The sequence below is a fragment of the Phalacrocorax carbo genome, chromosome 1 (genome assembly GCF_963921805.1).
Source record: "Phalacrocorax carbo chromosome 1, bPhaCar2.1, whole genome shotgun sequence".
NCBI classification, from domain to species: domain Eukaryota; kingdom Metazoa; phylum Chordata; class Aves; order Suliformes; family Phalacrocoracidae; genus Phalacrocorax; species Phalacrocorax carbo.
The window spans coordinates 97,960,098-97,986,383 of NC_087513.1; the positions used below are offsets into that span (position 1 = coordinate 97,960,098).

Here is a 26,286-nt window from a genome sequence, read left to right on the forward strand (position 1 = left end):
GCACCCTTTGAGTTTTTAAAGGGCTTTTTACCTTTCCATGTCTGTGTTTGTGTCTTCTGAGACATTAACTTGTACTATTTCAACAATTACTTTTCTATCTGTGGTTTCTGCTTCTGTTATAAGGTTTTAGCTTGCATGTTTTCTCAGAATTCAACAATTACTTTGGTCAGTGCAGCCAGGTCAAGGTCTCCTAATGCTGCTGTCCACAGATGGACTTCGGGTCAGGCTCTGGGCCATGGTTTGCAATACTTATATTGATACCAGCCCATAACTGCTCAAAATTCAAGTCAAGTTTGCTACAGCATTCATTTGCTCAAAACCTTTCCTGACTTAAACTGCAAAGCGTAGCAGTATCGGCCTTTGTCACATGTCCTTACCTGCATTTTAATGATATAAAATAATTTTGTGCATTGGTGCTTAATTGTATAGCAATTTCATTTCCCCGTTCAGTGTTCTGGGGCAGATGAATTAGTACAGTCAGGTCTTATGTTTAAATTTATTCTAGAGTGCATTCCCTAAAGGAGAAGAAAATAAGAACAGTGCAACACAAATATTGATTCTAAGGCTTTTTTTAGAACTTTTAAGGTATCTTTCACAGAAAAGGAGATGGATGATCTGCCGTATTTTACATGTCTTTCAGAGATTTACAATGTAGCCAGCCACAGGTGGCAACTGGCACCTATGAGAAGCATAGTGCTGGCATGCAATGAAGTTGCAGGGGAACAACAATAAGGATTGCCGCAGGACTTGAGAAAGTCCTATATTGGTGCAATTGCATTTCTTGGGGCACCTTGAGTTTGTCTGCTTAGGACCACAGAACTTGGTGCAGAGGTGAAAGTGTTAATGCAGCAGCATGCAAGGAAGGTGCGTTGCCTGGTTGTATTTTGAGAGCAATGGAGTTACTTTGGCATTAAGATGCACCTAGTTATTAGTTCATGCACAGCACTGGAGTGCAGATTTGTTGGAGAATGGGTTGGAGAAGGGGCTTGTCACTCGCATCAGCTGAATCTCTACTTACATTGCCGTGGTATCTGGCTATGCAGGGTCTCCTTGAGTAAAGACTGTATCTAGCTTTCCAGGTTTCAAACTGCTATGCTTGCATTACTCCTAGTTCCAGAGCCAGCTCTGGAATCTCTGCACCACGCTCCTCACCAGCGGTGAGCTTATCACATTGTTAACCACTTAGAAATAAAGGTATTCACATAATTCTAAAGATTGTGACCAAAGCTGGCTTTGTTAGGGATGAGTAAATAAGCACAAATAACTATTATAAAAAAGAATGTTACTGGGAAGAGATAAGAACAAGAAGGAAGACCAAGCTTTAAATAGTTATAACTGTAATTCAGTTGAACAGAGGGTGACCCTTACAGATTGTCCCTGAACATTTCTAGCATTAGTTTCAAGTTTGTAAATTAGGAGTGGAAGTCAGACAAAGCCTGCTGCTTCCTGTCTTGATTTACTGCTGGTTAAAAAACCCACATTTAGTTTGAGTCAACAGTTGATAGTGAACTTTCACAGTGCTGTAATTGGTGTTCCACAATAGTAACTATTTCAGAGACTTGTGTTTTAATAGGCAGAAATTAATGCAAATATTGACTTTGGATCTTACTCTTCATAATTTGCATTTTCCTCCTTGTCACCTTTCAAAGAGCTATGTTAAGAGTTTTAGATATGACCAAACAAAAAAATCCCTAAGCTTTTGGCTGAATGGGAGCTGCAATACTGAATTTAAATGAAGACCTCCATATGTTTGACTTGAAAGCAACGGTTGTTTCAGCTTAAATGGAAAATTGGGTACAAGTAGGGTGATCTTACCTGAGTTATGGCACAGCCTTTTTTATAAGTGTTTTGTAGGCTAGGCCATATTGTTTACATTTCACTTTGTACTTCCATTTCTAACAGTGACTTCTAATGATGCAAAAGTTTTCAAGACTTGACAGAACAAACGCCTGGTCTGAATTAATTTTGTCCCTGCTTTGAGTGAGGTGTTGAACAGGAAAGGTCCTAGCATCCCTTCCAACCTGAATGAATTGGTGAATCTGAATTTAGCGGTAGCACTTACAGGTCATGTAACAATAAATCATTGAGAAGACTGATGTTTGAATGATAATCTTAAAGAACCCAGAGTAATACAAAAATGTAGCTTGAACTCTAATTTTTAATTTTATTTATTATTAATATCCTAATATCTGTAGGGGTGAGCAATTGAGTTCTGTCTTGGTGAACATTTTCCAGTGAACAATTATTTCATTTAAGTACATTATCCTCTGGGAGCCCCAAAGCTCTTTGTTAACTGCAAATAACTCTTGTACAAAATGGTTGTGCTTTTGTGCAAATACCCTACAAGAACTTATTTACAGCACCATTTGCGATGTTCTGTAGTTATTGAATAGACTTTTCCTTGACCACAAACTTGTAACTAAGATGCAAACAGAGTGGCATAGGCTACTTTTTTTTTCACATTTAGCAATGGTTTCAGACATTGCTTTAGTTTAAAATTATATTTAAGAATTTTTTTTTTCATACTCCATGAGGATTTAACAGTTTTGTAGTGAGTACCCGGTGTTGAAAATGCGACATTTCCACAGGAACAAATTGTATGTACGATCTGTACGCTGATCACCTACATGAGCACTTTCCTCTGGATATCCATGCTACCTCAGGGGGAACTATCTGCTATTTTAAGCTGATTGCATCTGTGGGCCATCTTATTCGTCTTTCAATAATATCCCTTCAGATTGAAGCAGATAACTGCATCACAGACTCGTTAACAATTTATGACTCTTTGATGCCAATCAAACACAAGATACTGTACCGGTGAGTATAAATTTTCATTGAGAATTTGTTGAGAATCATTTGGTTGGGTTTTTTGTTTGTTTTGGTTTGTTTCTCTTTTTTTTCCTTCCTGTAGATTTGTTGATGGCAATTTTGGTGTGTTTTAGTTTGTTTTGTCAAAAACACTGATCTTCATACTTTAGGCATACAACACCTGCCAAAATACCTTTTAACTTTTATTTTTTTAACAGAAGTGGAAAAGTTGATCTCGCCAATAAAAGAAACAGTTAAATATTCTTTACATTTTTCTTTATTCCTTAATTGGAGTGCATCTTCACCTAGCTGCAGAGCTATGAGAAGTTCACACATTACTGGGCGGAATTTTCTGTTTCTTATCGGGAAACAGATGCTAACTAAAAGAAAATGTCAAAATTTCCTCCCCTAAGCAAGCTCTTCTTCTATATGAAGACTAGTGCTCTTCATGTGAAGACTGAAGTGCTAAAACTGTCTCATGGTTATTTAGATACTTACCACTACTCACCAGTTCAGCGCTTTTTTTTTAGCTCCTCTATTTTGAGTAGTTTTAGAGCGTTATTAATATCTGGAGTTAAAGCTCTGATGAGTTGAGGGATGTGGAATTTTTAAAAATTATTTTTCTCCCCCCCCCCCTTAATGATGCAGTAGGCTCGTTTGGGGATTTTTTGTTTGACGTTCCTGGTAACCAGTTCCATGGGTCTCTGTTATACCAAAAGGTGAGGACAGAACCTCGATCAAGTAGATGAGCTCTGTGTTTTGACCCCTTAAGTCATTTTCTCTGGCCTGTCAGTGTGTGTATAAGCCTCAAAAAGAGCGTTGGCTTTTCAGTCCTCTTTGAGAGCTGTCCTCTAGTAATCTGAATCGCTCTGACTTGTCTATAAAAGAGCAGGTGGTATTCACTTATTTGTTAGTATCTGTAGAAGACTGAGGATATCTGCTATGTAATGCATATGGAAAGTAATTTTTGTGAGACTAGTTGATTGACTCAGGTTCTTAATTTCTGACTTGAATAACTTGCTTGTCTTTCCCACTCCCTGACCCCAAGCTAAAGCTGTTTCTCTAATAAAATAAATCTTCTACAAGCCCCTCTCTACTACTGGCTTCATTAATTTTTGCTTGGAGTGAAGGCTGAAAGTCAGTACTATATCCTAGAGCTAACCATTCCACCTTCCTTTTCATGTTTGCAATTTCTTTTTTTGTAAGAAGTGACTTGCCAATACTGAGTTTCTAACTGGCCTTGTAACAGCTACTTTTTTGTTCAAGAGCATGGAGTTTTTACTAGGCTTTGAAGTAGGTAAGCTCTGCACTTGTGGAAAATTTTTGTGCAGAATGAGAGAAACGTGTTGGGTTTTTGGTTTGGGTTTGGTTGGGGTTTTTTGGGCTTTTTTTGTTTGTTTGCTTTGGTTTTGTTTTGTTTTTTAACCAATTGCTTATGTTAAGTACTCTCTTCCCTCTCAGGGGTTGTGAACCAGCCGACTCATTGGTGTCACTTGTGTCCACAAATAATCTCATGCTGGTAATGTTTAAAGCAGCACAAATAAAGGAACGGAAGGAGTTCCATGGATATTTTGAGGTCATTACACAAGAAAGTAGGTTTGTTCTGTGTTTGGAAACATGTTTAGTGTTTCTGTCTAAGATCCCATGGTCCTTACTACGGATAAATGACTCCTGTATCTCAGTTTCCTTTTTTCTACATGCCTGTCTGTCTCCATCTTCTCTGCAATACTGAGTGTATGCCTTCCTCTTGACTAATTTAATCTGTGCAGATTAGCTGTCCTTAACTGAGATAGGAAGGGAGAAGCCTGAAACAAGCACTGACTGAATTTGGTTGGTCAGGACTGCAATGTACCAGTAGATGGAGTTGTTATTCCAGGTGTGGCACTGCTCTGGCCTCCTGGTTTGGGGCTCAGTGGTGATGTTAAAGGTGGAAGGAGTTCAGGACTAAAAACTACTTTCAGAAAATAAAACTTCAGTAGCTTTTTCTGCATTTTCTATCGGTCCCTGTCTCCTCATTAACACAAAGGAATCGGTTATCAGTGCACCAAATCAATAATCTGCTTTTTATTGCTTTAAACTTTAAGAAGTGGTCATGAAGTTAGATCATAATCACAAGCAGTACAAGGAACATCACACTAGTAGCACGAGAAAAATCTAACGCAATCCAATGCAAGGAAATTTGAGCTGCTCAAAAAGATGCTGCATACTTTCCATGTTGAGAGTAATTAATCATTAAAACACCATAATAAAAGCATGTGATAAGTTCTCCATTATAAGTAACTTTATATTCATGGCTGTTATGGTTTTTTTTTAGTTTAAATTCAGGGCTGGGTTTTCTTTGTTGGTTTCTATGGTGTGCATGTTTGTTTCTAATGAATTCTCTAATTCTGATTCTAATGAATTGTTGAGCAGTCATAAAAGGAAGTTTTGGCTTCAAGGAAGCTGATTAGACTAGCATGTTGTTAATTTCTCTTCTAACTGGCTGCATTTTAAGGCTAGAGATCCTCATGTACTACCACAGTGTAGATGTATTGATATGCAACACTGTTCACTGAGGCTTGTTTGCAAAACTGACTTCAGTGAAATGACCAACATAAACCTTCACAGTTTTTTTTCTCCTGATCCTGCAGAGCCCAGCAAGCATTCCTAGACTTTTACATCCCTTGTCCGTCTGTTGGCATCACCGTGAAGGGTATCTTTTTACAGCTTAAACCCAGATAAATAAAATTCCTAAGGTGCCCTGTTTTGCAGTGGAAGACTTCTGATAAGTTTGGATGCTTAGCCCACTGAATAGCTTTGCTAGCCAACTTCTGCCTTTTGTTTTTTTTTTTTTTTCCCTATTCCCTAGGGTGTGGAAAAGCAATAGTGACAAAAGAGAAAATTGGCTATGAAGGGAGAATCACAAGTCCCTATTACCCAAGCTATTATCCTCCAAAATGTCTTTGTGTGTGGAACTTCCAGGTAACATGAATTAACATGAATCTCTCTCTCTTAGGCACTGTTGTGTGTTTTGGCACCCAGACCTGTAAGAATAGCAGAAACAACTATGTAGGGAGTAAGCTGCATCCTTACAGATGTAGAAATGACATAGCTGAATATCTGGCTGTGCTCAGGTTTTTTGTGTCGGGTTTTGTTTTGGTTGGTTGTTTTTTATTTTTTCCAGGCACTTAATCTTAACAAAGAGAATATAGTTCCTAAGCTGTCCTATTATAAATGTGAAAAGCTGAGATAAGTTTTTGTTTAGTCTGCAGAATTGCTTCACAGCAGAGAATGTAAGGCATTACTGTTTTTAATTCTCTTCTTCCTACCCCTAAAAATTTGGTGGAGGAGAAAAAAAGTGTAAAAAAGAGTCCTCTTACCTAGTTATTACTGCCACTTCTCTGATATCTCTTCTCAGCCTAATTTGTTATGCTTAATAAATTGAATTCTTGTCTCTTAAGATCATAGAATCATAGAATGTCCTGAGTTGGAAGGGACTTGCAAGGATCACCACGTCCAACTCCTGTCCCAACACAGGACAACCCCAAAATTCACACCATGTGTCTAAGGGCGTTTTCCAAGTGCTTCTGGAATATTGTCAGGCTTGGTGCTGTGACTGCCTCCCTGGGGAGCCTGTTCCAGTGCTCCACCACCCTCTGGGGGAAGAACCTCTTCCTAATATCCAACCTAAACCTCCCCTGGCCCATCTTCCTGCCGTTCCCTTGGGTCCTGTCACTGGTCACCAGAGAGAAGAGATCAGCGCCTCCTCCCCTTGTGAAGAAGCTGCAGACTATGATGAGGTCTGCCGTCAGTCTCCTTTTCTCCAGGCTGAACAAACCAAGTGACTTTAGCCACTCCTCACACAGTTTCTCGTCTAAATCTCTTCATAACTTCATGGACCTTCTCTGGACACTCTTTAGTAGCTTGTAGCCCTAATACACTGTGGCGCCCAAAACTGCACACAGCACTCACGGTGAGGCTGCACCAGCGCAGAGCAGGACAATCACCTCCTTTGACTGGCTGCAATGCAGGGCTTGATGCACCCCAGGACTTGGTTGGCCCTCTTGGCTGCCAGGGCACACTGTTGGCTCATGTTCAACTTGCCATCGACCAGAACCCCAGGTCCCTCCCTGCAGAGCTGCCTTCCAGCCTCTTGTTCCCCAGTGTGTATGTACATCCAGGGATGCCGTGCCCCAGGTGCAAAATCCGGCAATTGCCCTTGTTAAACTTCATACGGTTGGTGATTGCCCAGCTCTCCTGTCTGTCCAGATCCCTCTGCAGGGCCTCCCTGCCCTCGAGAGTGTCAACAGCTCCTCCCAATTTTGTGTCGTCAGCAGACTTAATGAGTATTCCCTCCAGGCCTGCATACAAGTCATTTACAAAGAGATTTTATAAAGAGTACCAGCCCCAAGATGGATCCCTGATGAACCCCACTAAGTGACTGGGCACCAGCCTGATGTAACCCCATTTACTATAACCCTTTGAGCCTGACCCATCAACCAGTTGCTCACCCATTGTATTATGTGTTTATCCAGCAGTACACTGGACACTTTGTCCAGAAGGATACTGTGAGAGGCAGTATTGAAAGCTTTACTGAAATTCAAAAAGATTATGTCGACTGGCTTCTCTTGGTCAGCTAGGTGGTTAACCTTGCGATAGAAGGAAATCAAGTTTGTTAGACAGGACTTTCCCCTCGTGAACCCGTGCTGGCTGGGACCAATGACTGCGTTGTCTTTCAGGTGTTTTTCAGTAACTCCCAGAATAATATTCTCCATAATTTTGCCAGGCACAGAAGGGAGACTGATGGGCCTGTAGTTATTGGGGTCATCCTTGATGCCCTTCTTGAAGATTGAGACAACGTTTGCCAGCTTCCAGTCAACTGGGACCTCTCCAGATTCCCAAGAGCATTGAAAAATCATTGAGAGAGGTCTTGCTATGACATCAGCCAGCTCTTTAAGTATCCTTGGATGAATCCCATCAGACTCCATCGACTTACAGGGATCTAGCTGGAGCAGCAAGTCCTGCACAAGTTTAGGGTTGACTGGGAGTTTATCATTGCCACAGTCATGGTTCTCTAGCCCTAGGTTCTCTAGGGCTCTGGGGGTCCTGGAGCCCACCATCGGTGTTGAAGACCAAGGTGAAGAAAGCATTAAACATCTCTGCCTTGTCTATGTCCCTGTTTGTGGCGTGGCCGTGCTCCCCAAGGAACAGGCCAATGTTACTCCTGGCCTGCCTTTTGCCATTAACGTATATAAAAAAGCCCTTTTTATTGTCCCTCAGAGTACTGGCCAGCTTCAGCTCTAACTGAGCTTTGGCTGGATGTATTTCCTCCCTACAGTGGTGAACAGCATCTCTGCAGTCCTTCCATGCCACTTGACCTTGCTTCCACTGGCCGTATACTTTCTTTCATTTTTTCACCTTATTTCTAGAAGAAGATCTCTGCTCAGCCAAGCTGCCTTCTGCCTCATCTGCTTGACTTCCTACACTTTGGAACTGCCTGCTCCTGTGCTCTTAGGAGGTGGTGCTTAAAAAGTGACCAGCACTGATGGATCCCAGCACCTTCAAAAGCTTTTCCCCAGGGGACCTTACTAAGTAGTTCCCTGAGCAACCTGAAGTCTGCTCCCCTCATATCCAGAGCTAAGGTCTTGCTGGCAGTTTTCCTCCTGTAACCATAGATTTTAAACTTGACTGCTTCATGGTCACCATGGCCAAGGCGGCCCCCAGTCTCTATTTCACTCATGAGACCATCCCTGTTAATAAGCAACAAATAGAAGGTGGCACCTTTCCTGTTGGTTGTCTTAGTACCTGTACCTCCAAGTTATCATCCAGATGGTTTAGGAGTCTTCTGGATGTTGTAAAAGCTGTGTGGTACTCCCAGCTGACATCTGGCAAGTTGAAGTTACCCATAGGACAGGGGTGGTTGGCTTAGAGGCATCCCTTAGTTACTTAAAGGGTAACTCATCAGTGTCCTCATCCTGGCTGGGTGGTCTGTAGCAGACTCCCAAGACAACATCCACTTTATTTGCCTGTCCCTTAATCCTTACCCAGAGGCTTTCAACTGTTCCATTGCCAACCGCAAGGCCCCTGCATTCCAGCTCCTCTGCTACATACAGTGCCACCCCACTGCCTTGCCTGCCCTGCCTATCCTTCTTGAAGAGCTTGTAACCACCCATCATAGCATACCAGTCACATGACTCATCCCACCAAGTTTCACTTACACCAATATGTCTGGGACTGGGCCAAGGCTTCTAGCTCCTCTTGCTTGTTCCTCATGCTGCACACATTTGAGTAGAAATACTTCAAGTGTGGTTCATTGTGCCCATCACCGCATGGAGCAGTCTGAAGAACCTCACTAACATGCAGCTCCTTGAACTTTGGCATGCCATCCTATTGCTCATCACTGACTAGCCTGGTATTGTCCCTTTCCCCCTTCCAATCTAGTTTAATGCTCTACTAATCAGCCCTGCTAACTCCTGAGCAAAAACCCCTTCCCCTTCTGAGAAAGGTGCATCCCATTGGATGTCAGTAGAGCTGGTGATGAATAGGCCATCACATGATCGAAAACCCCAAAGTTCGTCCAGTGACACCAGCCTTGGAGCCATGTGTTGATCGGCTGGGTCTGCCTGTTCCATTCAATATTATTCCCTGCTACTGAAAGGATCGAAGAAAATATTACCGAGTACCTGATCCTTCAACCAACTGCCCAAAGGCTGGGAAATCCCTTTTGATTGCTTCTGGACTTTGCTACGTCTTCTCTCCTGATATGAAGAACCAACAGCAGGTAATAGTCTGAGAACCTTACCAGACTAGGGAGTTTTCTAGTGACATCTCTTACCCTGGCCCCAGGGAGGCACCAGACTTCCCTGTGAGTTGGGGGTCATTTGTCTCTTCTGTCATGTCTGGCTAGTGCATCTGTCTTGGGATGGTAAACTACCATTCTACCAGCTGATCATCTTCTCTGACTCCCTGATAGTCCTCAGCCTGGACACCTCTTCCCAAAGCTCTGTCACCAGGCTGAGCAGTTCTTTTACTTGGGCACATCTCCCACAGGTGAGCTCCCTGCTGCTGCCAGGTACCAACCCAAAACTCAGGCGTGCCCTGCAGCTCAGGACCTGGATGGCTGCATCTTCCCTTGAAAGCTCTGTTTGGGTGGCCACAACCAGTTCTTGCTGCTGGAGGGGCCACGAGGGATGCTGAGGGCACAGCTTTTTGCCAGGTGGATACCACGGCTCTTGCTGTTCTCAGGTCCTTGTAAGTGGGTTGCAGCCTCTATTTGATGTGGCAGGGCCCACCCTGCATGTGCTGCCTGTGCCAACTGCTGTGCCACATCCTGCTCGCTCATGCTCCTGAGGGCTGTTTCAATTTCCCATGGTGGCTCCTGGCAGCGCTCTTGCCATGTCAGCCCTGCTGGTGGGATCTGCTGGCCCCTGCTGGGTCCCTCCGTGTCCCCATAGGTTTCCTGGGCTCCAGGAACCCACCTTTCCTCGTCAACACATCCTCAGACACAGAACTTACCATTGCCACCACTGTGCTCCTCACTGACTGATGTTTTGTCCTATCGGCACAATCCCTCAGACTGTATTTTCTTGGTGTCCTTTTTTTGTACCTTTTCAGGTAAAGCAAATGACCAAAAATTTATATCTGTTTAAAATAGTTTTGTAGTGCCTTGTCTGACGATACTAGTATTTTCCTATCGATGCTGCTAAAATATGATCCTTGACTTATGGTTTGCCCTTAGTGCTTTCCTCTCTAAAGAATCTGGCAATGGATGCAATGCAGCCTGTTGGTTACCCACCTTTCTGCTTATGATAGTCATGTCTGGTTAAGCTAGTGGTTGCCCACATTGAATCACACCAATCTGAATGGGGTTCAGCTAGCCATGACCTATGACCTCTTCCTCTTTTAGAAAACTAAGGCAATTACTCTTTTGCTAAACTTCAGGTCTTCAGTTCACCCTGAACTTCTGAGGGAGAAGTTTCTGGACACTTAACATGTGCAACCCTCAAGACTTATTTCTCAAAATAGTTTAATTTCCCAGTAGTACAATGCTGAAACTTCCCTCTTTTCCCAAATCATGTTGTCTGTAAAAGAGAAGAAAAATCTCAATTTCTGGATTCTTGTCCTGAACCAGGCCTTGTTTTTAAAGGAATGTTGCCTTGTCTTGCAAAAAGATCTGTTCCTTTAAATAAGGAAAGTCTAATTAATTATGAACTCTCATGATACTGCTGGCTTAAAAAATCTTTTGGAAAATGCTAAAGAATGCTTGGCTGAGCAGGTGCTAGCAGAAGACTACATTATTGTGGTAGAAATAAATACAAAGGTGACACAGGTATTCAGTGTGGTATCTTAGCTAACAAGCTGCTGGGACTGTGTGTCCCTACACAAGTAAATTTGGATGTGTTTGAGTGCTTTGATCTTGATACAAAAGCTGCTTTCTATGGCCAGTGGCTTTTTGAAGATGAAAGGGCTATTGGCTGGAGGGGGAGAAAGCCTGCAGCTGTGGTGGGGCTTTGCCAACCTTTGCTTTTACTCAAGACTGAATAGCTGGCAGGTGTCTCAAGTGCTGGCCATTGAGCTGGCAAAGTCAGCACAGTTCCCAGAGCATGGCATTGCCAAGCACTGTGAGATAAGTCTAAGGACTTTTGTGTACTATGTCCACAAAAGGAAAAAGAAGACCGCTTGCACTGTCTTTCTTGCTCACAACAGACTCCACAGAAAAGCCTTGGTATAGCGCTGAAGTTTCATAACTATACCATCAGTGAGAAGAATATTAAAGGCTGTGAGCGAGGATGGTGGAAGATTAATGAACACATGTAAGTACTTCTGCATGGGTTATTAGACCAACATTACCAAAATAAACCTTGCCATCACTGCTGCAGCTCAATCAGGAAGTATCCACAAAGACAGAGATACTTCACTGATGTCTCTTACCATTCTCTCACTTTGGCTGATGATGTAACTGAATCCTTGTGAAATACATATATATAAAAATTTTCTGTTTAAAAGTATCAGAAAGATGAACGCAAGAGCCTTGGGTACTCTTTGGAGAGAAAGAAATGGAGAAATAGGAAGAGTTGAGTGAAGGTGGATGTCCTGTGAACCCTGAAAGAATTCTGGGTTTTCTAGGATCATTGAGCAAGGTCTATTAAAGCCCTTTTAAGTGTAACTTAATTCTATGATTGCTCATGAGGACACCAAACTTAATTAACTTCTCAGTGAAAGCTATTACAATGAGATTGTTGGGAATAGAAGAGTAACTACTTCCACATTCCTGTCACTGGCTCTTAAAAGAGAAACCGCACAGACTGGCTGCCAAGGTACCATTGTATTTCTTGAGTGTTTTTTCTTAAAATATTGCTGCTATTTAGTAAAATACTATTGCTCTCCCATACACATTGCCCATCCATTTTTTTCTCAGTGTTTAAAGGCATCTTTCAATCACTGGATGATAACACAAGATTAGATTTAGGATGTTGACATTTTAAATTTTTTTTTTAAACTTTGTTCAAAATGGTTTGTTCATGGAAACCTCAGTAAAATCAGGCTTGAAAATGAATTTCTGAACACAGTGCTGAAACTAAGCAAAGTCAGTCAGGCCTTTAACTGAAAGTTAATTCTTTCAGTGTAACTGAAAGAATTACAGAGAGAAGAAAAAACTTTCTCTGTTCTTTGATACCATGCTTACTTTCAGAGAGAAAATTAAGTCTGTCTGAATATCCTAAAATTATGCCTTGCTGCAAATTTGTTGCTGGTCTAGATGGTCACATAAAAACACCAGTCAAAACAGACAATACTTGGTGTGTTTGTGGGCTTTTTTTGGTGTTCTTTTTATGACATGATTGGAAAGATTTGAGATATTAAGGATGGCTGAGATATGAATCAAATAAAGGCAAAATCTGGAGGAAAAAAAAAGGGAGGTCCTGGCACACAGCCCACTGCTGTGCAGGAGACCTCAAAGGGCTCATGGGCTGCTCACTATTTATGACAATAAGATGATTGACTTGTAGTCATATTTGCATACTAACAACAGATTTTAGGTTCTTCACTGTGGTTTGGTGGGTGCATTGCACCATAGCCCTTGGCTATTGTGTTATTATCTGTCTCCCGAATCCCCTTTGAGCTGGATGCAGCCATCATGACCAGATGCATCCATTAGGATCACCACTTATTGCCTGCGCAGGGTTGGGGGGGGCAAGCACACTGTCACAGTTTTCCCCAAATTTTAATGGTTAATGAAATGGGGTGGGGGGAGAACCCCACCGTTTCAGCTTCCTGCAATTGCCGCTTATAGTATGCATTTTCTGCTATCTTAGGTAAAAAGGGTGTAAGAAGCTGCACGAGACTGATATTGGTAAATAAAGACTGCTACCATGAAGATGGTGCAGATAAAGTTGTCCCTAGAGGTTTGAAGGAATATTGTCTAATCAGAGACACTGACCTCAACCACAGAGTTCTTCCTTGCTTTTCTTCCAGTGGGCGTGCAAATGTTTCTCTGTCTAGTCAGAGGAGTTACAGCTGATTAACTGCTTTTGCTGAAATTCTCATAGGCAGAAATATCAATGAGTCTCTGTGAGCAGATCGTTAGAAGTTTATGTGGACAAAGATGTTGCTAGTGGTTTATTTTTCTTAAAGCTATTGGTGCAATATCCCATTGTCTCTGCTACAGGATGCATGTATCTACTCATCCCCTGAAAAGGTATCCCACTCCCTACTTCAACATATGGGACAGGGTCCCCTTAATTAGTTTCTCTCTGTAGCAATGGCACCGAGTTGTTGAAGGTGCCTTGCAACCTCCATTTGCCTTGGACCTGGAGAAATAGCTAGTAAAACACCAGTAGAAGGCTTCCAGGGATCTGTAGCTCTGTCTTACAAATCCCACAGGCATATGGCATCTCTCACTGTGTACAGGAGATTGCTTCCTTGATGTAGCTGTTGCAGCTTTTCCACAGATGAGCAGGAGCTTCCTCTATTTCTGGTGAGATGAGTTTGTTTTATGTGGCTAAGAAGTGGTCAATGCAGCCTGCAATTTTTTTTTTTTTTCAATGGTGCTGAGGTTTGTTTGAGGGAAGCTGTCTAACTTGTTGGCAGAAGGAGAAATGTAGAAATATCTGTGGGCTAACTAGGGAGGATCAGATGGTTAGGTGGCATTTTGCTATGTGCTTTGGCAGGTTGTTTTAGGTTGGGAACATTGATGACACTAAAATGAGTGAAAATGACACTTCCTGTAGCAGGAAGTCTTCACTTTTAGCCCTGCGAAATATTTTAAATTTTTTTGACAATTTGCTATAGTAGAAAGCTGTTACCTTAACTTTCTTCTTTGCATCTGTTTTTAGGATGTGTACGAGAAGTCTATTTTCTTAATTGTTTTGTACCTTTATTTTTCGCATTGCTGGAACAGAATCTGCTAGATCTGTTAAAAGGATGTTTCATTTTTGTAGGGTGAAACAAAGCACATATGGAAACATGAACAAGCATGGCCATTCCCTGTGGCACGCTTCAGTGAGGTGCACAGGACACCAGGCAGCATCTATCCGCATGGAAATCACTGCCCAATTTCCCTGCATTCACTGACATGAAAAGTAGTCCCGGTGCAATGCCTGGTGCTGCCAAAAATAAGCAAGGGAAATATTTACCTCTGGATCATAGTCCATTAGTCTATTTAACAATAAAATAATCCGTTTTCATGTTATTTGAGTACACTCTAACTGCAAGTGTGCATGCCAAGTGTTGCTAAGAAACAATACGGCTGCTTCTGCTCTCAACTATTTAGACTGATAAGTACTTTTCTTGACAGGACTCTTAAAGCCAGATGTTTTTCTTGTAAGTGTTGCAATTTTGGAGCATTTTAGTGGAACAGAGAAGAGGGTCCTTATTTCTACTTCTAGAACAACATGTACTGTCAATGTTCATTGGTTTACTACATTTAAATCTGTCTCAATTTTTAAAGCACAATCCAGCAACCCTTCCCTGTTAAAGATGTTTTTTTCTTGGTTGGTTCATTCGTTTGTTTTGGGGGTTTTTGGGGTTGGGTTTTTGGGGTTTGCATGGGGGTTTTTTTCCCCATCTAGAGTAGCATTTGATGAAAGGGGCAATAGAAATGCATTAGCAGTTGTTGGATTAAATGCTTGCTCACCTCAGGGAGAGTTTAGGTTTCTCTAAGTTAAGTGGCACCTAGGTGGAAGTCCAAGGAAGCTCTTTGCCAAAATAGCAGCTTAAAGTAGATACGCACCCAGGGGATTTTTCTTCATCTAGACTAGTCATTTGAAGACGTGACTTTCAAAGGTAAAATTCCAGAATATTAATGGTGGCTGAAGGCTGGGTGACTACTTAGAAATATTTTCAGTTTCCCTAAATCTATTACCCTCTGCCTCCAAAGTAGTTGGACAAACTTTATCCCAAAGCCTTTGTGTGCTCTTCTTCAGGGGCAATCCTCAAAATCAGAGCAGCTAAATCTGCTGTCCACTCTGCTGACATTTCCCTTCCCACCAAATTTACTTAAGTCCTCCAAAAAAATCCAAACCTTTTGAAAACAGATATCAGAAGTGGTGACAAAAGTACCCATGTTTGCCTTGATAAATTTCTTCGTACATCTCCCTTCCTCTAGACTTTCTGGCAAAACATTCTGCTTGCATGTGTGTGGTCATAAAGGATTATGAGCGGCATTTTGGGGAATTTGGGTACAGTTTCAGATTTTGATTCTCAATTAAGGTATGGCAGCTATTTGTATTGCTGAATTTCACTGATGTTGATATATAAATTGTATGTAAGGCAATTTTGATGTAAAGGCTGCTCTAAAACTCCACCGAACACTTTTAGGTACTGCGGTTACTATGTTGATCACCAAACAGTCTTCCACATTGCAAGTTCTGCTGTCAACGTTGAGCTTCAGTGCAGTTCTAAGGTCTCGGAGAAGCCACTTCTGGTGGAGTATGGCAGCTATAACATCAGCCAGCGTAAGATGGATTTTATCTTTTTCAACCCATCTTTGCATTTCAGACCTGTGAAGCAGCGTTTTCCAGTAGGACTTAATTATGTTTACACAGGAAATTCTCTGCTGGGTTTTTGTTTTTTTCTTTCTTTTCTAATCTTACTAAGCCAGGTAACTAGCAAAAAAAGAGCCTTTTCTAGCTCATCAAGGCTATGCAGCAAATGTTTGCAGGCAGGTGCAGCATGCTCTGGTTTCCTGTACGCACACAGTATGCTCTCTTCTCCAGTCCTTTAAAGCTTCCTGTGTGGCTGTGGCCACGGTGCAGTCAGTTGAAGTCTGCTGTTCCTGTTTGTTTTCATCCCCAGAGTTTTGTTTGCGATGTTTCTATTACTACCAAGAATTCCAGGTAATGAACAGAGAGTACGCAATAACCGACTGCTTATTCCAGTGTTTCCATCAGCTTAAATATTTTGTGTGCAAGTAGAAAAAGCATCTCAAAAAAGCCGGTAAAATGGTCTTCCGACTGTGAGGTTTTTTTTCAAGTCCTGAAACAGACAACTGTTTACTGATACTTTTCCCCCTGTGTTAATCTTACATATCCATGCTACTAAATTGGTAGAGAAGCAATGATTTCTAGTTGTAGCTACATGTCACATTAGAGCAATTTCATGCATTACATGTATGTGGAGTATGTAAAAAGATGGTAACTTCATTATTTTCTTTTTAAAGGCGAACAATTACGTGATTCACAAGTGACCTCAATACAGGTTACTAACCAAAGTTTTGTTATTGAAAGTGAGGCTGTCTGTTAAAAGAAGATGGCATTCTAAGCTGTCTTGTGTTGTACCAGAAATCACTGGCTGATTTGGTCCAGTCCTAGCATAAAGTCTGCAGTACGTATGGCAGTAACAGCTGAATTGGAACTTTAGAGATGTTATTTCTTCTTTTTTAAATCCCAGATTTCAACATCTGAACTCAATTTAAGTGCTGGCGATGCATACAGACTATTAAATTTAGATCAACTTTATCATTCCGTGGAACAGCTTAGTGACTGTAAATTGAAATGAGCAGGCAGTATTTGGAGAAAGGACACACTTAAGCTGGGTTTTTCATTAGGTTTTTTGTTTGTTCATTTTTTGTGATTGTTTTTTTAACTTCCAGCATGTCCACCTGGACATTTCAAGTGTTCTACTGGCTTATGTATCCAGCAGATGCAGCGCTGTGATGGGATAAACAACTGCTTCGATGAAAGTGATGAACTCTTTTGTGGTTTGTATTCACTTACTAGAGATCTTGACTGCCAAACCCAATGAATGTACTCTCTAGTCTTAGACGGCAACTGGAACAAAGTGAAATTTTTGGGGAGGGGGTATGGGGGGAGGAAAGGTATTTCCTGCTTCCTCTGTACCTCCAGGTGCAGACTATCAGTGACTCTTGGGTACTTAATTCATAGTGAGTTAGCCAGGGACAAAACTAAGAATGAAGAAGGTATGACACTGGAAAGCATGAGGAAGAAAGTTAGATGTGCAAAAATAGCTGTAATAGACCCTATTTTAGTTTTTCCTCATGTGATAAATGCTGTTAGTTATACATTTCTATTCTATTCTGAGATTATTTTATTTTCATTGGGGAATGACAAATTGTGGTGCATAGAGTGATAATAAGTGTCCATAGTGAAAGAGGGTTAGAACTTGGGCCACTCCACTTGGGGCAGTGTGTCAGCTGGGATAGGTCACCGAACTCTCTTGTGCTTTATTTTCTCCAAGCATAATGTGGCACTCATACTCATCCTTGTACCATGCAGTAAAGCCACCAAAGTGGTACCCAGGCATAGTCAGAAGAGTAGTGTTAGCATTACAAGCACACTTCTGTAGCTGATTTGACTTATGTTTTTAAAGTCGTCCCTGAGTGGAACTGTAACTCCAGCTTCGCAATACAGGATAACCTACTTGCCTGCAATGGAGTAAGTGATTGTGAGAATGGAAAAGATGAGCAGAACTGCACCCACAGTAAGGCACCCACTCTTGATTTTCTTTTTTCTCTTCTATCATCTATCCAGTCCTGACTTGGACACTGGATGCCGTATTCAGAGTTAAGAGGCACTATCAAATCTAACTCAGGCTGTATCATTCTGTTTGGTTTTCTGATATGCTTAAAAACAAGCCATTATTGATTTTGAACAGTTTCTTTTTAATGAGCTCATGAACATATGTTTCAGCAAAATCCTGGAAGAAGAATTAAGTACTCTGGGTACAGGATGGGATGGGGATCTAGGGATTTAAAACTTGAATCCCAGATTTTATCTCTTTAAAGCATAATCTGTGCAAATTATTTCCTGGATCTGTTTACCATCTGTAAAATAACTATAAAAATGATAGTTTCTCTGGAGCAGTTTTCAGGGTTATAAGGTTAATGTGTTTAAAATGCTATGGAAGCTATAAATTTAGCATTAGGCACATGAAAGTTTTGAGTTAACCGTTTCATTAACTTTTTAGAATAAATTGACACCATGACATATGAAAGGGAGCACAACTGGAAAGTGCTGCAAGTAACTTTTTTAAACAGAAGTAATGGTTTTTGACCTGCTTGACTAGACAGTCTGTGTAAATGGTTACAGGATACTTCTGTGTGTTGACAAGAAAAATAGATTGGGTTTGAGAGGCCTCATTTATTACAAGACACAGGGAAACAGGAAAATGCCAAGGTTGGGGTTGCAGTTTAACTGAATGCAGTTAGTGAGACTGCTTTCACTGCCATCTTTCATTTCATATTTGATACTGAATTATAAAGGAGGTCTTCTTTCCAGAGGACTGGATGCTTTATCTTTCTAGCCTAACACTTGCTCTACAGATAAGTTTTTGCTACTATATCCACGTTCATTAGTGCTGTGGGAAAGGATGGGAGGATATCTCTGTTCAGACTCAGGTAACTTAATGCAAGCCTTAGTATAGATGCAGTTCTACTTGAATAGTTTATTCTACTTAGAGATTTATTTAAGCCGTCCCAGCCAAAGTGCTCTTTTGCTATGTTCCATCCTATCTGTTGTACATGTATGAACATTTTTTTCTGTGCAGACGTGTCTTCTTGTGTTAAGCTGAGCCAATAGATTATTTTTTTTTTCCCACCGCAACTATTTCAGGTATTCCTTGCACCAACCACACATTTAAGTGCAGGAATAACATTTGCATTAGGAAACAAAATGCGAAGTGTGATGGTATTGTGGACTGTATTGATGGAAGTGATGAAAGCAGCTGCAGTAAGTCCCTCTCAGATGATCATCTTTTTGACCTTTGAACTTTTTACACAATAAAGCCCTTTATTTCTTCCTGTTTTGGAGTGGATGTTACTCGTGCAGTGGGTATTGAGGTTTTTATTGCATCTTCTCAGTGATAGTGGGGTAATGATCAGCTATCAGTTTACTTCAGGCCTGGTTGCAGAATTTCCTTAGTTCTTGTGGGAGGATGACCTTACTGTAACAGGGAATCTTAGTCAGCTGTAATGCTTATTGTAGCCATGTTAAGGAGCAAGGAAGCAGTGTTAATTGCAGAGTGAACTTGATTAGCTGGTAGGGCATTTTTGTTACCTGGAGCAGTGTCAGGTACTTCTGTTGGAGTCAGACTGTATTTGGATTTCAGGAGTGGCACAGCTGCGATGAGATTAAAACCACAAACATTTTACTTCTGTCTCTTCTGGATGGTGAAGACCCCAATATTTCACAGTATCAAGATAGGTTTTAGTCTCAAATCTTCCTAAAGTAAGCCTTGTACAAGCTTTTTATTTTGTTTTGCTGTAAAGTGAACAGGTGATTGTCACTGCACTAGCAATAGAAGTGGGATTGGGAGTAGTTGTTTAAACTGAATATTTTCAGATATGTTTTGTCTGGACCTCAGCTGTTTCTGTCATGCTGCCTGTATCTCAAATCTTCCAGCACCTGCCTTGGATCCAGTAGGACATCTTAAAAGAGTAGCTATGTGCCTACTTGTGTTTGGTAACATCAGTGCTGCTTTTGATTCTTTGGCTGAGTGCCAGAAAGTTCCCAGAGTGTTAACACCTGTGTGTGAGAGTGTGGGAGTAAAATTCCTGAGAAGAGGCTTTCTGTATATGTACTAGGGATGGGCACAAGGCCCTACAGAAAGGTCTTTCTCCATTGGTATTCATATTACAGTGTGCAGCTTTTTGTGCTGAGATGTGACTTCTTGACCTCTGAGTTAGTAATACACAACATTTCAGACTTTCAGTTGTTTCCATGTGAATTAATGATTGGACCACCTAGTTTCTGAAATAATAAATGACCAGACTCGACATATCTGGGTTGCTGTTATAGATATTTTTCTTGCATTGTTTCCACTGTTTTGGCAAGACATAAGTGTCCTGATGATGCTGAACTTTCTTTCTGATGGACTTCTTTCAGTTCAGGGCTGACAGTGTTACAAAGAGATGAAGGATTGTCTATTTTTATGTATTTGTTTCGATGCTTATTAAATCAATGGATCCTTTGACATTTCTGACCCAATAAATATTTAGAAGCCAATTTCTGCAGCAGAGCTAGTAAAGAAACTTATTAAATTTCCCAGGCCAATGCCTTTTTTTTTTTTTTTTTTTTTCCTGGAGTCAACTCTTGTTTCAGGAATACAGTAGCCAAATAGACAAGTTTTCCAATTAAAGTAGGGCAAGGAAATAGATTTCAAAGCATTTCAAAGTGCAAAATTCTTTCATGCCCTATGTGGGAAGTATCCTCATTAAAGGAGAGCACTGGGGATGGAGATTATAACCTGAAGTATCTCTTGCAGGTTGTGGGAGCAGCAAGAGCAGCGATCCCATCTCTCGGATTGTAGGTGGAATGGACACCGAGGAAGGTGAATGGCCTTGGCAGGTCAGCCTCCATTTTGTGGGAGCTGCTCACTGTGGGGCATCAGTGATATCAAAAGAATGGCTTGTGTCTGCAGCTCACTGCTTTCAAGGGAGCAAGTAAGCATTCTTCCCCCTAACTCTGACCCAGACTTCACCAGCATCCCCAAACACCTTTTAGCTTCCAGAGTTTGAACCACACTGAGGTGGTATGTGCCCTCACCTTTCAACTGCCCTGCTGTCATGGGGTGTTCTGGGGTACTTTTTAAAGAGATCGCTTGTTTGTTTGCTCTCAACCAGGCTGGCTGACCCCAGAGCATGGCGTGCTCATCTGGGGATGCAAACACAAGGCCATGCAAAGTTTGTATCTGCGGTGAGACGGATCATTGTCCATGAATACTACAACAGCAGGAACTACGACTATGACATTGCACTGCTGCAGCTGAGTAAGCCATGGCCAGACACAATGAGCCATGTCATACAGCCAATCTGTGTGCCTCCCTTTTCGCACAGAGTCCGCAGTGGTGACAGGTGCTGGGTAACAGGTTGGGGCCAAAAGCAGGAAATGGGTGAGTTTTATAGCTTCAGTCCAGGTAATTTTGTTCCCAGGTAAACAGCAGCCTTCACATCTGTCAGCGTGTGTGCAGGACACATGCTTTTGTTGCATGGCTGAGTTGTGCAGGAAGTCATAACATTTTGAATTTACTGTCCTATGGAGATAGGTTCCTGCATGCACATACCGTCATGTGCTCAGGAAAATTGGCTGCTGGTCCAGTGGATCAGAAAGTCCCATGTACTCATGTTGTTAGCTAAGACTTGCAGGATAATGTCACCAAAATCAGGAATAAAACTCCTTAACACCAATGTAGTATTAAGAAGCAGGCATTCTTTATTACAGCACTGGATGTACGGGGAATAATTCCTCCTAGTGTGCATGCTGCAAGTTGTGACAGACAAAGCTTATATTGCTCAGTTATATACACATGGATTAGATTTCCCACAATAGTTATACATATTCATTCACAGTGTGTTGCAAGATGTGTCGGTTTCAACTGGTGTTCTGACTCTTATCTAGGTACAGATGACCTTAGTTCCTTTTATCTTGGTCTCAATTGGTATCTGCTGCTAGGTTGTTTGCACCCCTCCAGGATGTGCCAATCACACTTGTGAAGTTTATGTCCTTGAGTGCATTCTTGTATGAGGTGCCTTGAAACAATAACACGGTATTGTTTTTTCCCCTTTGATGTTCTTGGAGGTGTGTTAGCACCCCTAAACGGACCCTTTTCTGCTTGCCACAGGAGGATGAAACTGCTGTCTCACTTTTAGTGCCATCAGCCTCTGTAGGCTGAACAGCCCTGTGGGACTAACCCCAGCCGTGAGGCGCCAGCTCCGTCCTCGGAGTGCAGCTTGACAAAATGGCCACCCCATTGACAAAATGGCTGCCCCTGTAATGGTGGCCTGCCCCATGGCAGGGGTGGGCCTAGGCCTCCCACCACCTTGTCCTGAGCTGCCTCTGCCCTGGTGCAAATGCTGGTACCTTCTGTCCCTTTTGTAGACGCTTTCCTAAAGCCCTTCCAGCATAACCATATGTGTGATGGCTTCCCTTGGCGTAAATTGTGTAACAGTCGCCATGGCAAGCCCCGGGTCTGCCAGCACAGGCCTGGCCCATGCAGTTTGTCTGCACCTGCAGGGCTGGCCTGGCCTGGCCTCACCTGCCCTCTCAGGGCTGCCAGCACCCTGCCGGCCCTGCCACCCCGCCACTCTGAGCAGAAAGGAGAGGAAAATGCATGGTGCAGGGCACAAACAGGTAGTTAACCTCCAGCATTTTGACTTGATGTTGGCAGCCAGGGTTACCCCCTGCCAAATTACATTTAGCCCCTCTAAAAATAACTGTGAAAGAATATATGGTTGTGAGCCAAATGCAGTGACCTAACCAGGAAAGGACGGTGGTACAGGTGTGTGGTGTGGTGTAGTGTCTCCATTTGGCCTACTAGTTAGTCCCCCATCCAGTTGAAAAGCTGATTATTTGAAAGATAAATGTGGTGCCTCAAAAAGAAAAAAGGGACTTCTTTTCCCTGTTCCCCTCTTTTCCTTTTCTTGGTTTATACAACTTGATTGCCAAATCAGTCTTTTCAGTACTTTTAAAGTATACTTTATTACATACCAACTTTATCAAATTCTGAAACAAAGTTTCATGATGTAAATCAGCACTTGCATATTTGAATATGTTGGTAAAGTTTCTTTGGTTATATCCAGATTTTGAGAGGATCGCCTGGTGATATTATTCAAGCTTTTTTTGTTGAAAAAAGGGGACAATTCAGTTCAATTCTGCTTTTCCAGAATAATGTATTTTGCAGAAAGAGGTATTTTAGCAAAATTTTCAGACAGAGAGAGACAAATTTGAGGTATGTCCAAGTTCTTTATGCTGCCAAAAGAGCACTTTGCCTTCTGTAGCTCTGACTCATACTTTTAATTTTGGATCCAGCGCCTTCAGAGACACCAACCTAAGTGCAAATCTGTCTGGTTATGATCTAAATACCTTTGTAAAATCTTGTTTCCTTTTAAAAATAAAAAAAGAACAAATTGAGAAATCTTGAGACATTTTGCAAAAGGTTTTAGAAAAAGCTTTTTGGACAGCCCTAGTGATTAAGCCATTGTGGCCAAAGGACCAAGATCACATTATGTAAAAGTGGGATAAGTAAATGGTTTTCTGTGCTCTTACAGTTAGTGGTTTGGAATCTGGAATAACTAGGAGGTCAAAAGTATCCGTGGATATTTTCTGAAGACTTCTTGTTTTGCCTTTTGAATAGATGAGTAAAATACTAATCTCTGATGAATCATCTTTCTTTAAATTTTTTTCCAGATGATGAAGGTTCAATGATTCTTCAGAAAGCAGAGGTAGAAATTATTGACCAAACATTATGTCATTCCACATATGGGATTATCACAGCTAGGATGTTTTGTGCTGGACTAATGTCTGGGAAGAGAGATGGGTGCAAAGTATGTATCTTAGCACACCCCGCATGGAGATTATTTTGTCTTTCATTGTTGTACGATGAGGTGTAAGAATGGACTGGCAAACTGCTTTTGTCAATACACTCAGTTCTGAAAAACAACAATGTAAGAATTCTCTGTCAACAAATCTGTCCTCTGGGTGTTTCCAGAGTTTTGTTGTTTTATATATATAAATAGTGTCACTAAGTTTCAGTTGCAGGCCAAGGGACGGTCAGTTTACAAGTCCTGATAATAAATTGAAGTCAGGCAATTTTTGGTACAAGAACCTCTCAGTTGAAGAAAAAACTGAGAAACTAGCTTGTCTTTTTTTCAGGATCTCTCCCTCCCAGTTGGGAACTACAGGGCTATCTGATGAGATGCAGAAAACTAGGCATAAATTTTCAAATGTATAATAAATCTGGTCTGGAAATGCTGAAAGATAGTAAAAGAGAAGTTCTGAATTTAATTCTAGTGAATAGTAGTAAAACTATATATACACACATATAATATATATAAAATATATTATTTTATATTATATATGTTAAATGCTATATTACCTTATATAGAACTTATATAAACCGTATATATTTACTACTAAAATAGTAGTAAAACTACATTTTGTACTTTTTTTTTAATTATGGAGATCTGGAATCTTCAAGACATTCTAGCTTTCACTGGTCTACATAAACGCGAAGAGACACCACAGTGACTCTCAGGGCAAGCACTGAGGGCTTTCTGAGGGACTGTAATACACCAGCTGCTTTTTAAAGATTAGTGAGACCATTGACATTAAGCCTCATTTGCACTAACTGGGGAATTTGTTTCTCCATTTGTCTGTCTGGCCACTCAAGATATAACCACAGACAGGCATAATTTACAGGTCTTTTGGCTGCATTTCTGTAAGGGGAAATGATGTGTGAGTGTGCCTGGCAGCTGTTAGAGCTGATCGAAATGTGGGATTTTTGTTTTGTGAAAAATGCTGGTGTTGCACTTTTCTTCTGTCCCAGGAATTAAAGAAAAAAGTTGAAAATTTGACTCTAAATCCAAAATCTTAATTGTCAAGGATGGAAAAAATTATCTTCTAAGTTAAATCTTTAACAACTTTGTGATGCAATTTCAAGATAATTGTGCTTTGAACAGCAGGTAGCTTTACTTAGATCATTTCCTGATGTCCCTGCCAACCTGAATATCCTAAGTTTCTGTAAAGTTAAAGCAAATAGTTTTCTAGCCCTGACAAAATATATGTCTAGAAGGAAGGCAATTCTCTTGCAAAATATTTAAATCTAACCAAAACACCTTTGGTGTTTTGAAATCCTTTATTGCATTCAATACTTTGGTAAAGTTTAATTTGCTACTAGCTGTCTGTTTCAGAGAGGTTGTTCTACAGCAGGGTCTTACAAGAAAGTATAAGCTTGGTCCAAGAGATCTTCCCAAAATAGTGGCGCTTTTTTTTTTTCTTGAATGTCTGCCAATATGTTTCTACAAGAATACCATATAAAAGTATTATAGAATTATACCATGCTGTATAAAACTTTTGCAGTCTATAACAGATTTCAGGTGCCCTAATTAAAAAGATGTGTGCCTCTAAACTTCACCTGCTGGCTTGTATCTACTAGAGGACAACACTTAGGTTTTTTCCTCCTTAATAAAAGCCAAACAAACAGAACCCCAAATCAACTGAGGGATTAAATCTGTTTCAATTTACTTCTAATTTGAAAGAAGTTACCATTATTAAATTCTTTAGCTGAATTTTTTTTATTTTTTAATAGAGCTTACTAATTTTTTTTGAGTCCTTAAGTGTGTAAGCTATAAATGAGCGTGCATATTAAGTAGCAGACTTTGGAGTTAGCTGTAAATTTGAGGATAGGAAGTTAATTCTGAATTTTAAACCTAGTCCATGAAATGTAATTTCATTATTATTGTCTTCAAAGAGTGAGAGCTAGCCCTCTCTCTTGTGAAAGAGCAAATTTTGGTACAACTGTGCAATCCCATCTGCTTGAAGAAAAAAGCCCTGTTGACTGATTGTTTGAACTGTCTAAATAGGAAAATTTAATTGCTATTGGAATTACTTAGGCAAAATATGTTCTAAGGAATTTTGTCCCAGTTTTAATGATCTGTATTGTAAATACATACAACTTAATATATTCTTTTTAGGGTGATTCCGGTGGACCACTGTCTTGTCAAAGCAACAGAGATGGAAAATGGTTTTTGACTGGCATTGTTAGCTGGGGTTATGGATGTGGAAGACCCAATTTCCCTGGTGTCTACACAAAGGTGTCAAATTTTGCACAATGGATTCACAAATATGCTCCTTCAGTCTTGTAACTTGAAAACTGTTTTGCTGGAAAAAACATGTCCTGGATAACTTCATTAAAAATCATATTTGGTAAAACTGTTTAGTGGTGGATTTTCCTTGCATGTCTCCCTGCTGACTCAATATTTGGTTCTGGAGTACACATATGGAAGTAACCAATACCTTTTTGTCAAATCTTGGCGAAAGGGGAAATGACCAGTCTTGTGGTAGTAGTTCTGTGCAGATGTCTGGGGACACAGGAGGAGATGCAGTAATAAACTTCTGCCACTTTGTGCTCTTTTTCCAGGCGCGAGCTAAGTGCATGTGCAATCACCAACTGGGAAGCTGAAGAAATAATTGATCAGCTATTTATCAAACATACATAAATTTATACATGTTCCTTTTCTGGGTTAATTGTAGGTTGCCCATCCACCTT

General features: G+C 41.0%; 1 protein-coding gene across 1 annotated transcript in view; it reads left to right on the top strand.

Moving 5' to 3' along the window:
• The window catches only part of TMPRSS7 (transmembrane serine protease 7), a 32,367-nt gene extending 6,429 nt beyond the window's left edge, over positions 1-25,938 (top strand). The window contains exons 6-17 of the mRNA XM_064468418.1: positions 2,589-2,817; positions 4,270-4,400; positions 5,657-5,769; positions 11,494-11,600; positions 15,604-15,740; positions 16,877-16,984; positions 17,614-17,724; positions 18,855-18,971; positions 20,506-20,683; positions 20,864-21,132; positions 23,427-23,563; positions 25,712-25,938. Coding sequence (XP_064324488.1) covers positions 2,589-2,817; positions 4,270-4,400; positions 5,657-5,769; positions 11,494-11,600; positions 15,604-15,740; positions 16,877-16,984; positions 17,614-17,724; positions 18,855-18,971; positions 20,506-20,683; positions 20,864-21,132; positions 23,427-23,563; positions 25,712-25,882 — 1,808 coding nt within the window. The 3' untranslated portion in view covers positions 25,883-25,938. The remainder of the gene's footprint in view (positions 1-2,588; positions 2,818-4,269; positions 4,401-5,656; positions 5,770-11,493; positions 11,601-15,603; positions 15,741-16,876; positions 16,985-17,613; positions 17,725-18,854; positions 18,972-20,505; positions 20,684-20,863; positions 21,133-23,426; positions 23,564-25,711) is intronic.
• Positions 25,939-26,286: the final 348 nt, after the last annotated feature.